This window comes from Rosa rugosa, chromosome 4 (genome assembly GCF_958449725.1).
Source record: "Rosa rugosa chromosome 4, drRosRugo1.1, whole genome shotgun sequence".
In the NCBI taxonomy this organism is placed as follows: Eukaryota; Viridiplantae; Streptophyta; class Magnoliopsida; order Rosales; family Rosaceae; genus Rosa; species Rosa rugosa.
In genome coordinates, this window is record NC_084823.1 from 55,288,392 (window position 1) to 55,302,242 (window position 13,851).

Consider the following 13,851-nt stretch of genomic DNA (forward strand, 5'->3'; position numbering starts at 1 on the left):
TAGTAAAGCTTATGATAGGATGGAGTGGTTCTTTCTCAGGAAGGTAATGGAACGGTTTGGTTTTCATTCCAACTGGATTGAGATGGTGATGCAGTGTGTCAGTACAGTGCGTTACTCTTTTGTGGTGCGAGGTAAACCGAGAGGTCTTGTAACACCTAGCAGAGGTTTGAGGCAGGGAGACCCGTTATCCCCCTATTTGTTCCTCATAGGGGCTGAAGGGTTCTCGGCTTTACTTCAACAAAAACAGGAGATGGGACTTTTACCCGGCATTGAGGTTTGTAATGAAGCCCCTGCTGTTAACCATTTATTGTTTGCGGATGATAGTATGCTCTATGCTAACGCTACTTTAGAAGACTGTTATCACATACAAGATGTTATTGAGACTTATGGCAGGGCCTCGGGGCAGTTAGTCAACTTTGATAAGAGTTCGGTAGTTTTCAGCAAGAATGTGTCAGAGTACATGAAGGGAGAGGTATCTAGCTATTTGGGAGTGCAGGTGGTGGATTCCCATGAAAAATATTTGGGTTTGCCTACTTATGTTGGGAGGAAGAAGACTTCTACCTTCCAATACATCAAGGATAATTTGGCGAAGAAGTTAGCAAATTGGCAAGGGAAGATGCTGAGTGGGGCTGGAAAAGATATTCTAATCAAGGTTGTAGCTCAAGCTTTGCCTTCTTATGCTATGAGTGTTTTCCAATTAACGAAGAATTTTTGTGATGATCTAGAGCAGATGTGTGCTCGGTTTTGGTGGGGTAGTACTTTAGATAAGAGAAAGATTCACTGGAAAACTTGGAAGGCTTTGTGTAACCCTAAGGAAGAAGGAGGTTTAGGGTTTCGTAGCTTGTCAAATTTCAACAATGCAATGCTTGCAAAACAAGCTTGGAGGGTAGTGAATAACCCCACGAGTTTGGTTGCTCGAATTTTCAAGGCTAAATATTTTCCAGATACTTCTTTTTGGATGACAACTCCTCATGATTCTCCTTCTTTCTCGTGGAGAAGCTTGTTTTCCACAAGGGAGTTTCTAAGGCAGAGTTCCTATTGGCAAATTGGCGATGGTAATACTGTTAACATTTGGTCAGACTGTTGGTTGCCTGGTGTACAAGATTTTAAGCCAATGGATAATAGCATTGCTGCTAATGAGGTTCAACAGGTTAGCGATTTAATGCTTCAAACAGGATTGTGGAATACTAGTTTGATTCGAAGGCTTTTCCCATTGACAGAGGCTGATGCTATCTTGAGCCTCCCTTTAAGTTCAAGACATGTTGATGACAGAGTTGTGTGGAGACTAGAGAAAAATGGTCGGTATTCTGTTAAAACAGCTTATCGATTTGATTTTGCTACTTCTAATGCTAGAAGTCCATTCCATTTGTCGGTGGGTGTGGCTTTTTGGAAAAAGCTTTGGAAGGTGAATATACCTAGCTCGGCTAAGATTCATATTTGGAGAGTTTGTCATAACATTTTGCCTTCAATGGAGAGACTAGAGTCAAAAATGGTGGTGCTGGATTCTCAGGTATGTGTTTTGTGTTCATCCGCAATTGAGACAACTTTACATCTTTGCAGAGATTGTCCTTTTATGAAGCAAATACTCCAATCTAATGGAGCTTTGAGTCAGGTGTGTTTTAATCCTCACACTGAGAATTGTGACATCTTAGGATGGTTTAGCTTTTGTGTTCAAGAGCTTTCTTTGATGGATTTGGGTGATTTAATTCATCTACTTTGGGGCGTCTGGAAAGAGAGAAATTGTAGAGTTTGGGAGAATAAGAGTCTTCCTGCCTGTGACGTGTTGATTAAGTCTATGGCCAGACTACATGCTTTTAGGTTTTATAATCTGAAAATGGGAATTGGTCGCACTGCAAGGTTTGCACGTTGGTCAGCCCCGCCTTTGGGATGGTACAAGATAAATGTTGATGGGTCTTTTGATCACACAACAAGGAATGGTGGTATTGGTTTTGTTATCAGAGACCATCAGGGAGCGTTTTTGGCAGGGGGAGGTCGACCACTACATGGTCTGCTTTCTCCTGAACATGCTGAAGTATTGGCTTGTGATATGGCAGTGCAGTTTGCTGTGGACAATGGCTTTGTTCCAGCTATCATGGAGACGGACGCACAGAGCGTGCAGAGGCAATTAACTAAGTCTGATGGGAGTAATGTTTCCCTGTTGGGTCGCTTGTATGATGATCTTGTTTTGAGGTTGGAGAGCCATTCTAATCTGAAAATTGTTCACATCAGCAGAAATGCAAATAAGGTTGCACACATTATGGCAGCAAGGGTTACTACTGAGCTGCAGAGTTTCTTTTATTTTTCTACTTCCCCTGTTTTCTTATTAGCTGCGTTAGCAGCTGAAACCATTCCTTTGTAATCCTTTAGTTTGCAATAAAGTCTGACTTCTTTTCCCTCAAAAAAAAAAAATGAAAGAAAAATTTTTGTTGAAAAACTTAGGAAATATAAGAAATGAAAAAAAGTTAGAAAAACAAAAGAGTCAAGAGTTTTTTTTTTCCCCATATTAATAGAGGGCATTTAATAAGGTCAAACATAAATAAGGGTAAACACATGGAATGAAATTAGTTGTTTTTTCAAGGTAGTAAATACATAGATTGTAATCATAAATGAATCCACATGGCACAAGATAAGTGGGGAAGGTAGAAAGGGAAAGGTTGGAGGGAAAGGTTGCTAGCATTCCTCAAGATAATTATCTTAAGCAAAATATGTGTAATTCATTCAACAAATAGAATCTGGGGTGGAGCAAGACTGTGGTTGGAGGTGTTTGTAGGGAAAAGGTGAAGCAAATTAAGAAGGAAGATGAAGAAGAAGAAAGATGCACGTACATGCCACAAAAATATTATAATATCATCGTGTTTTAAAGTAAATGTTTGTTTATGTCAAATTAAGGGGCCGGGAAAGTGGTTGGGAATAGGAGGGAAAGAGACGTACATATCAGAAAAATGTGTTTATATTTTCATGACATAAAGAAATAGAGAGAGTTTGCTCACTTCAAACTATCTTGTATATAGTTGTGTGTGTACAGTTTTTCTTGGCTAAGGATATCCTTACTTAACTTAGGTACGGATTTTCAGTTTTTGGTCACTTTTCGATCACATATTCACATATTAACCGTTCTGTTTTTAGCTCCTAATATATAGATCATCTCTGTAAAATTTCAACCAAATTGATGATCGTTAAAGCATTCAAAACTGTTACAACAATGAAAACGAACGGTTTCGGTTCGACATATTCGGTTCGTTCGTGTAAATTGCAATTTTGGATGTCTTAACGATCATCAATTTGGCTGAAAATTTGCAGAAATGATCTATACATTAGGACCTAAAAACTGAACGGTTAAGATGTGAATATGTGATAAAAAAAGTTGCCAAAAACTGGAAATCTGTTCCATAAACTTAGGTAAGGATATCCTTACCTGAGAAAAATCATATATATATACAGATCCTATCCAGAGCAGAGCTCCGCTTTGAAATTAACGTGTGAAGTTCGAGTTTTGGGTCACTTTTCGGTCGCATATCCACATCTCGACCGTTCAGTTTTTAGGTACTAGTGTATAGATCATCTCTGCAAATTTGTAGCCAAAATGATGATCGTTAAGGCAATGATAACTGCCTTAAATCTAGTACGGTTCAGGTTGACAGATTCAATATGTCCATTGGTTTAAGCGAGTTAGATACCTTAACGATCATCAATTTGGCTGAAAATTTGCAGAGATGATCTATACACTAGCTAGTACCTAAAAACTGAACGGTCGAGATGTGGATATGCGACCGAAAAGTGACCAAAAACTCGAACTTCACACCTTAATTTCAAAGCGGAATTCCGCTCTGGATAAAATTTATATATATATATATATATATGAACTCTAATGATTTATGCACAACAACTTTCTAGACCAATCAATCAGTGTTAATAGTGAAGTTTTTCATATATTGCAGGTGTCAAAAGCCTTAGTATAATTAATTATGCCTATATCTTTGTTTCTTTTTCACAATGTAAGGATCCTTACATTATGATCGATCATATATAAGTATTAATTCTTGTAATTGATTACAACATTATGGGTACAGCCAAACAACATTTAGCAAGCCACGCACACTTTAATATATAGTTTCATGAAATCTGTTATGTCGACGAAATCAAATCATCTTAAAGCCACACTAGTTTAGGCATTTTGGTACAACTAATGAGCAATATGATGATGTCAAAAGGATTTTTAGTTCTATGTTTTTATCATTTATTATGATTTATGAATGTAGCCAGGGCCAGGGCCTCCTTACAGCTTTCACTCTTTGTTTAATGACTTTAATCCAGATCTAGAATTTTGAAGTATAAAAAATACTGTGATGGCCTTACATTCAAAGGATTGACAACATCAATTCCCTAATAATTGAATTCGGTGGGACAAAGTAACCAAATGAAAGAGACTGTGACAACTAAATTAAGTCATTATGCAATATTAGCATATAAATGTAGATGTTTAGAAGACGAGAATGCAGTTGCTTTTCAAAGAATTTTTTTTTTTTTCATTCTTGAGAAAAGAAAAGCCCGGGGATAATGTACTGAATAGGCCAAAGAGCTATTGATTAACCTAGCTAATGCATATTGCTTCAACAAGTGTATTAAAAGATGACACTTTCCATACTATACAAACATACTATGAGGGTTTAGTTTGTCCTCCCAAAGATTGGACAGTTGAGCCGAACCTAGCTTGAAGTAAATTAAACCTTTAGCTATAATCCCCTAATAGTGATTGATGAAGACATAAAGTATCAATAATACACAAGGCAGGTGAATTACACAGCTTGAAGAAGATCGATCGATGCAGTTGTATCTCTTTGTGCAGAGTTTTCCATAATAGTTCGCCCCTTATGGCATCCAAGAAAGTACAATTAATCACAGCAAGGGTTTATTGATACCAGCTAGCTCCACCGCAAAAATGCAAAACCACTTTTGCTTCTTCTACTCACGCTAGACTGAAAAGCCAAAGCAGAAATGGCCATTTGAGACTTTTGATTGAGTGATTTTTAAGTGTTTCTCTGAGTTTGTTTTTACGACCGGTGATCAAACATGCCATATCTGCAGCACACCAACTTTGGTTGGAACCTCGCCCTAAAAGAGAATCTGTCAATTTGTTACTTACCATCTGAGTCTCTGCACACCATGCACCCAACTACAAACCCATGTGAGAAAATAAATGCAGGACATGATCGATGGTTTAGAAAAACCAAACCCACTCAATGCTTTGAAAGGCAAGCCCAACCATAGAACAAACCAGGTTGAAATTTGCAGATGCATAAACTTTCTTTAGAGACCAATCCAAAAGTATTCATCTAAACAAGGAAAAAGTGAATCAAAAGTAACCGTCCATAATGGAAAAAGAATCAAAAGATAGAATCCACATAATGCTAATGTAGGTGAGAATCAATAATTCTAATTTCATTGAAATGGATCCAACTCTTAACGTATCATATCATCACCTGGCACTATTCAAAGTTTACCATACGGTCAATATACGTATTATAGTAGTATATATTTTGTCAAGACTAAACGTATTTCCTTTTCTAAAGTCGGAAAATGAAGAAAATAGTTTTAAAAAATAGAGCACATGTGAGATGTAATGACATGCCGAAACATGTTAAACCTTGTTAACGTTACTTTTTCTTGAGATTCTCCCATACCATAAGTTCATTATTCATAGAGCATGATGAATACTGAAACCTCAATGTCATACACCATGGAGTATCAATACATCATTCACCAAAATTTATAATCAAAGGGATTTCAAAACTAATATGGTAAGAACAAAATAACGTTGGGCCCAAACAAAGACACGCTAGTCCCTCCATTGGCCGTTGACACTTGAAGATCGTGGTCCATTTAACCGCCTTAACGCGCCAAAATCAATTTTGGCAAACCCAAAATGCTCCCACCTCTCTTCTTCTTCTTCTTCCTTTCCCACCAACAATGCGCAGCAACATATTTCACAAGGCACAAAGGGTCATGACCCTTTTCAAGCAGTGCACCACCATGAAAGAGGTCAAGCAACTCCATGCCCATATAACCCACACCGGGCTCGATCAAACCCTCTGTGTTCTCGGCAAGGTCATCTCATTTTGCGCGGTTTCGGACCTCGGAGACATGGACTATGCGGTCTCTGTGTTCAGCTGCATTGAAAGCCCAGATGGGTTTTTATGGAACACCATGATTAGAGGGTTTGGGAAGACTGATAAGCCCGAAAGGGCGTTTGAGTTTTGTAAGAGAATGCAGGAGAAAGGAAATGTAGCCGACAATTTTACCCTCTCGTTCTTGCTCAAGGTTTCTGGGAAATTGGGATCGGATATATTGGGGAAGCAGATACATTGTACTACTGTGAAATATGGGTTTGATTCTAATGTGTTTGTGAGGAACACCCTAATCCATATGTATGGTATGTTTGGGGATGCAAAAACTGCTCTCCACCTGTTCGATGAAATGCCTAGCCCAGATTTAGTATCGTGGAATACCATTATTGATAGTCATGTGAATTGCGGAAAGCGCAACGAAGCGCTAGATTTGTTCTTGAGGATGATGGATAGGGGTGTAGAGCCTGACGAGGCCACTGTGGTTGTGACCCTCTCGGCATGTTCTACATTGGGTGCTTTAGATTTTGGGAGGTGGGTACATTGTTTGGTTGATCATACGGATCTTGGCAACGTTGTGACGGTGTCTAATTCGTTAATTGACATGTATGCGAAATGTGGAGCTGTTGAAGAGGCGTATGATGCTTTTAATAAGATGAAGGGGAAGAAGAACATAGTATCTTGGAACACGATGATTCTCGGGCTTGCGACGCATGGTCATGCGGACAAATCTTTGGAACTGTTCTTGAAAATGTTGGAGGAGAAGCTTGAGAGACCGGATGGTGTTACTTTCTTGGGAGTTCTGTGTGCTTGTAGTCATGGAGGGATGGTTGATGAAGGAAGAAGATATTTCAAAATTATGACCAAAGACTATCAGATTCAACCAACAGTGAAGCACTACGGATGCATGGTTGATATGTTGGGGCGAGCTGGGTTTGTGGAGGAGGCTTATAGGTTGATAAGGAGCATGCCGGTGAAGTGTAATGCCATTGTATGGAGGACATTGTTGTCGGCGTGTCAGGTGCACGGTGAGGTCGAGCTTGGAGAGAAGGTCAGGAGTCATCTTTTGGAGTTGGATTCAGATCATAGCAGCGATTATGTGCTTCTGGCTAACATGTATGCAAGTTTAGGCCAGTGGAACGAAGCTATGAGAGTAAGAAGATCAATGCAGTACAGGGGAGTTGAGAAACTTGAGCCTGGTAATAGCTTGGTTGGCGCAGATCTTCATAACTGAAGCCTATTCTTAAGATATGTTTACCAGTTCATAATTTTAGAACCATATCAAAATATTGTTGCCTGTGATAATTTTACTCAGAAAGCATACTCTGTAAATTTTAGAGATCAGTAGATCAGAATATGACATGATATTCAAGGACTAGTTTAAAGTCGTTGATCATTGTATACAATTACATCTAAAGTTTTTTTTTTATTCTTCCTAATATCGGGTGAAAACTACTTGACAAATGGCATATACGGATACAGACCAACACATTCATCTTATTCTTTACAGAGTTAACCAGAACTGGTCTCTGGATGTGAGCTATCTAAGATTGTTTCTTTTGTTTCTCTTCTTGCCACTCTTTGATATTAGCCTCTATCTTTTCTTTAACATTTGCATGAAACCCTGGATAAGGTTCGTAACCAAAGGCCGTTTGAAGGACCTGCATGATGCAATATATCATGATTAAGTCATCATCAAACAGAGAAACCATCTCAAATTCAGATAGGCATTTAAGGAATTACCTCAAGTAACACAAAGAAAGGGGCCATTAGAAATGCTTGGACAAGGTTGTCCAGAAGAGCTGGTGCTCGTTTCTGAAAAAGAATTATTATTGTCAGATGTACATTTTGGTAAGCAAGTCTTACAGTATGATGTAACTATGGTAGGACTCTGGAACATTAAAACAACAAATAGTTGAAAACCACAAAATTAGTCACCTCAAACACCCCATGGCCTATGAACTGTCCAGTCCAACAGAACAACTGACCTGCCAACACAACCTGAAAAAGTAATTTACCAAACATTTAGGACTTTGATTCTCAATGTATAATAACATTTAGGGAGAAAGATCAATGCTGATTCTATCTTGAGGTAAGAAAGGAATTTGTATTTTATAAGTTCTGTAGTTATTATCAACTTTACCAGCACACTAGCAAAGGAATGTAGAAAATTAAAACCTATTGCTACTATGTAGAACCAAACTTCATGGCCAAGAATCACCAACTGTACATATTTACCACAATAGCATGCAAGAAACTAATCAGACTACTGAGTCTGAGATGGACCTCATTATTGAACTGAGCATACTAACTGGTTTCCAATGCTACAACTATAACTTGGGATTGCACATACGTTCAAGTCGATTTAGTGAATTTCAGACAGAAATGTAATTCTCCATTGGGAGACCTCCATTCTTCCACAAATATATAATCAAGAGTCAAGACTTAGCACTGTACTCTTGATCAAAGATACGGATACAATGATCACCCAAACTATTTACTATTGTTCTCATCTATTCCAGCCATCAAATCAATAATACTCCAATGTGAAAATAATTTACTATATATCAAAAACAAACAAGAGGTAAAAATCAGGAGGAATCAAGCAACAACCATCTCAAGTGTCCCCATATAACTTTTTCTGTGATTCATGTGTATTTTATCTACTGGAAGAAGACAACCAACAGTGTTTCTGGAAGAAACATATATCTTTGAATTGCAAAACGAAGCAAAGTCCAGAGCTTTCCAACTTAAATAGATCAAAACCACATCTTTTACTATTTTCCCACAAATTATACATAGCCTAAAAAAAAGAGAGAAAATTTCATCAAACAAAAAAGAAAGAAAATCAAAGCAGTGAAAAAAATAACCACAAGCCGAAAAAAGAAAGCCCTTACCTTCCATGCCAAAGAAAACCCAAGGCGACTAGCAAGAACACTGGCTCCAACCCAGCAGAGAACACAGAGCAAAGCAGCCAAGGACCCAGCTTTCTTATCCAATCCAACATAATACAAAGCATAGATCACAGTGAAAACAAACCCAAAATTAAACAAAAACCCATGATAAACCCCAGCTGGGAAATTCAGCAGGGAAGGTGTGAAGTAGAGAAGAACAAGAGAGGTGAACAGAATTGGCCACACAAACAGAGTGTGGATGAAAATGTTAACTGGGTTGCTGTGATATGCGCCATAGAAGGCAAAGTGGTTTTCAAGATCAAACAATCCTCTTCCCCCCATGAAATTTTCTTGGGAAACTCAATTGTTTTTTTGTTGGAAATAAAGTGGGTATTCAGTTTAGGAAACTGGGGTATGAGAAGGATGAAGAAGTAGATAGATGGTAGAAGACGGAGACTAGTATTATATAGCACATAGGAATTGCCGGCAACTTCAAGTCTGTTGGAAAAAGAAAAAGGACCATAAAAAATTATATTTTCAAAAAATAATTGGCCCATGCAGGTCTCGAACCTGCGACCTTCGCGTTATTAGCACGACGCTCTAACCAGCTGAGCTAATAGGCCAGTTGATGGATTTTTAGAAAATAACAAATTTATCCCTTTAAGTAAACAAATGACATCATGGTTGAAAATGTGTAAAATAAGGGTGGATACAAATGGTTCTCTTATCCACTTTTCCCTCCAACCCAACAAAACACAAACCTGGCTTCAGTTTAGTTCAACTTCATCTTCTCAGCTGAGAATTCAAGACATTGATGGCAGAAGCTATCATGGGCTTCACCATTACTAGTCCACATATTCACAGTTCTTCTCTCCAAACAACAAAAGTGGACATCAGCCACATGAGCTCATCTACAAGATTGGTAACATATCCAATCCACATAAGCTTCTACATTAGATGGTGGAATTATATTTTACTAATTGAAGTAGTACCCTTCTTTTGCAGCTTAGGCAGTGTTCAAGCTCTGAACTTTTCGGTGGGTGCAAGCAGGTACTTATAAGCAGTTCATGAACTTCCTAGCCCAAAAAGAAAGAAAATTTGAGTGCATCAAATCACGTAGTGCATTAATTTGGGATGTAGGAGTAGTTGTTAGGTAACACTCTCATGTCTTGAATTTATTTGCACAGCTTGAAGTTGCGGAAAAAAGCAAAAGAGCCCCTTTGAGCAGAACCAATGCTTTCCCAGATTGGCCTCTGATGGCAGTTTTAGTGGAGCATATTGAAGGCCAGAGAGACTTTATATCCCACAAGTCCATTGTGCATCTCAGTGATGACTCCATAAAAAGTGTCTGTAAGTATATTGATAAAGTCTATTTTATCACTTCTATTGCTTAGTTTCTTATTTCGTCAATTCTTCCATTCCTATTTGTAGATACTGCTTACATCATGTTCACTGTTTGGGGGTGTTTATTCTTTGGATCCATGAAGGTAAAGCACTTAAACGAACATTAAAGTTATAATGTCATTGCTTTAGAAGATAATTAATCTAACAGCTGAGACACATTATTGTTTTAGGATCCATATTATGATTCAGAGCAGTACAGGAAAGATGGAGGAGATGGTACTGGACATTGGATATATGAGAAGGTACTTGCTTGTTACTCTTATATGACTACTTGGTCAAATGTTAATCTAGAGGACATAGATTAGAATAATTCGTTTGCGTCTTATTTGTTTCTCTTGATGCTCTTTAGTATAGTCTGATTAATTAATATTTGACCAATCCTGTTGACTGTTGTGGCCAGCCTTTGGATTTTAATTTCTAGTAGATGACACAACTTGAAGCTAGCTTCAGCTTTAACTTTTAACATTGTTCAATGACCTATCTTTTTTTTTTTTTTTTGGAAATGATTTTCAATGACCTATCTTGTGAAGTGATTTTTGGCTTGTTTTTTATTCAATGTACTTGTTAAAGTGTATATGTGTATGAATTAATTAATGGTGATATGTGTATACATGCAGCAAGAAGACATTGAAGAATCTGCAAGATCAGAGTTGTGGAGGGAGGAGCTGATTGAGGAGATAGAGCAGAAAGTTGGAGGGCTGAGAGAGTTGGAAGAGGCTGCTAAGAAGGAGGAGCAGCTTGTCAAGTAGCTAGTCATTAGTTTCTTATGCATTTGCTGATGGATGCTGTTCCACCCTTATAAATATCCAGATGTTGCTGTATATACCATACCATATTGAAGGCTTCATCTCATTGATGAGTTGGAAAAACAACTATAACTATTACAGTCTGTATGCGTCTCTTAGAGGAAAGAGGAAATATGCTTGAAGCAAATATAACACCAAAATCTAAACTGATGTTGAAATGACAATACCTGCTACTCTGCTAGCTTTCAAGTGTACATATATGAAGAAAGTGCTACAATTAAATGTCATGAATTCAGTATATAGGCCATGAGAGTCTTTAACCACCCAAAAAAAGGCATCACCTTGCTTAAAATGTCTTTCGTAGATGACTAGTGCAAAACCTACTAGCTAGTAGCAACTTTAGTTGGATTATATATTTATATATAAACTCAAATCCTGCTGCAGTAATATGTGCCGATCTTCGTGGGATATGAGAAATTCCCACATGACTTTAGATGCTCAAATCCTGCATCAAATTTGTTTGCAATAGAGAAAAGAATGTAGGCTTCATTTCTTCAGTTCCTATCTGTCCTTTGTGTAACGAATTAAATTCAACCAAACTCTTTTTGGGATTAAAAGGTCAGCTACTCAGCTCTGGAACAAAAATCCAAGAAAAGAAAAATTATAGAAAAAAAAAAGGGTATCCACTTGGTGAATTGAAGTATGGGAGAACATTGTCAATGTTTGGCTCTTCTTTCTTTGCTTAATAAATTAGTTTCCAGAACTCATGGACTTGTTCCGGAAGTTACCTTGGCCTTGGCCCTTGGTTTTGGGAAACCAGTAATGTTCCAAAATCCAAACAATGGGCCAATTTTTTGTAACATAAAACAATTCCATAACCTGTGGGCAGACTAGCTAGCTTGTGATCAGCTCTATCCCCCAATGAAATCAAATCCACACCCTATCAAATATCAATCAGAGAAGCCTAAAGGGGTTGAACTTGAACTGAAATAAACAGATCACATGCAGAAGCAGTGGAGGTAGCCATCATCATATGTGTTCTCGCTGTCATGCACCATAATACTATATATCCAAAGAAAATATCTGATTTAAGCTAAGCTATGCACTCTCATGCATGATCCTCCATAATGAATGTGGGTTTTGATGGTCCTATACAGACATGCAGTATACACCTATTAACCTATATATATGAACGAACCGAATCTGTCGAACCGGAACCGTTCGTGTTTATAATGGTAAATTGCAGTTTTGGATGCCTTAACGATCATCAAATTGGCTGAAAATTTGCAGAAGTGATCTATACATTAGGACCTAAAAACTAAACGGCTAAGATGTGAAAATATGATCGGAAAGTGGGGAAAAACTGGAAATCCGCACCGAAGCAAAAAGTGTGGACGTCCGCACCCAAGAAGGGCTGATATAGAACTTTGCTCAGGTGCGGATATCCGCACCGAAGCAAAAAGGTACGGATTTCCCATTTTTTCCCACTTTCCGATAATATTTTCACATCTTAACCGTTCAATTTTTAGTTCCTAATGTATAGATCATCTCTACAAAATTTCAGCCAAATTGATTATCGTTAAGGCATCTAAAACTGCAATTTACATGAACGAACCGAATCTGTCGAACCGGAACCGTTCGTGTTTATAATGGTAAATTGCAGTTTTGGATGCCTTAACGATCATCAAATTGGCTGAAAATTTGCAGAAGTGATCTATACATTAGGACCTAAAAACTGAACGGCTAAGATGTGAAAATATGATCGGAAAGTGAGGAAAAACTGGAAATCCGCACCGAAGCAAAAGGTGCGGACGTCCACACCCAAGAAGGGTTGTATATATATATATATATATTAAAACATGATTTAAAGGTGAGATTAAATAGATCAGTCAATCTGGATCACCTTCAAGTTACATGATCCATATACTTTGATTTCATTCTCTTATGAATCCAATTTAAAATTAGACATCTCTTACTCCAACAGGAGCTGATCACTTGCATTCTAAAAGAGATGTGATCTCAATTTGAACACACTCCTTGGTATCATCAAAAGTTAATTTAGAGGCAACTTGGTTTCATTAGGATTAGGGTTGGACCCTTATATCATCATGAATCAGCAGCACATGATTGTTAATAGAAAAATTAGACAATATCCTGATCTGATTTCAAACCCTTAATTACTTAATCCATGACCATGTGGTAGTTATATGCCGCGATTTGTTCAACATTTGTCATTATGAGGTGTAAGCAGCACTGTGCACAAAGCATCTCCTAGTTTTTGTTTTTAAGCAAGATTAATAGGCAAAACACCAGAAACAAACAAAGTGCCTCGAGTCATGTTATGGCTCTCATCAGGAATTCAGGATGCCATGTTTTCATATGAAGTAATTTCTGTATGAATTTATATTTTTACTCAGTTAAATATATCATTCCTTTCTCAATAAGGGTTGGAAAGTTTCTATGCTCTTGCTTACAGAAATTGGCTCCAGATCGTTTTCTTGTCTTCACTATATTTGGTTTTTACTCCAACAATAATATTCGAGTCACCAACCAACTTGTGCATCACCCGATTAGCATCCTTGACATGTGCTTTCTTACTTGCCTCCCAATTTAGGCAATCCTCGCAAGGGAGAGCTTAGCTCTAAGAAGATCTCAAAAATTCATGTGACCTAAACGCTTGTGCCA

The 13,851-nt window shown here is 37.8% G+C and overlaps 3 protein-coding genes and 1 non-coding gene across 4 annotated transcripts; 2 read left to right on the forward strand and 2 right to left on the reverse strand.

Annotated features, from left to right (window-relative positions):
* Positions 1-5,862: 5,862 nt before the first annotated feature.
* Positions 5,863-7,550, forward strand: LOC133745362 (pentatricopeptide repeat-containing protein At4g21065-like). Its single transcript, XM_062173422.1, has one exon. The coding sequence runs from the start codon at positions 5,968-5,970 to the stop codon at positions 7,354-7,356; it is 1,389 nt and encodes a 462-aa protein (XP_062029406.1). The 5' UTR covers positions 5,863-5,967; the 3' UTR covers positions 7,357-7,550.
* LOC133745363 (2-hydroxy-palmitic acid dioxygenase mpo1-like) lies at positions 7,470-9,501 on the reverse strand. Its single transcript, XM_062173423.1, has 4 exons — positions 9,020-9,501; positions 8,061-8,123; positions 7,866-7,937; positions 7,470-7,783 (listed from the first exon to the last, which is right to left on the reverse strand). Exons 1-4 carry the CDS (start codon positions 9,356-9,358, stop codon positions 7,667-7,669), a joined length of 591 nt encoding a protein of 196 aa, XP_062029407.1. The 5' UTR covers positions 9,359-9,501; the 3' UTR covers positions 7,470-7,666.
* Positions 9,502-9,565: 64 nt separating this feature from the next.
* Positions 9,566-9,639, reverse strand: TRNAI-AAU (transfer RNA isoleucine (anticodon AAU)). Its single transcript has one exon. It is a non-coding gene; the product is annotated as a tRNA-Ile (tRNA).
* A 102-nt stretch (positions 9,640-9,741) lies between these two features.
* LOC133745814 (photosynthetic NDH subunit of subcomplex B 4, chloroplastic) lies at positions 9,742-11,309 on the forward strand. The gene is made up of 6 exons (XM_062173949.1): positions 9,742-9,938; positions 10,022-10,066; positions 10,204-10,366; positions 10,448-10,503; positions 10,591-10,662; positions 11,038-11,309. The coding sequence occupies exons 1-6, from the start codon at positions 9,831-9,833 to the stop codon at positions 11,167-11,169; spliced, it is 576 nt and encodes a 191-aa protein (XP_062029933.1). The 5' UTR covers positions 9,742-9,830; the 3' UTR covers positions 11,170-11,309.
* The last annotated feature ends 2,542 nt before the right edge of the window (positions 11,310-13,851 follow it).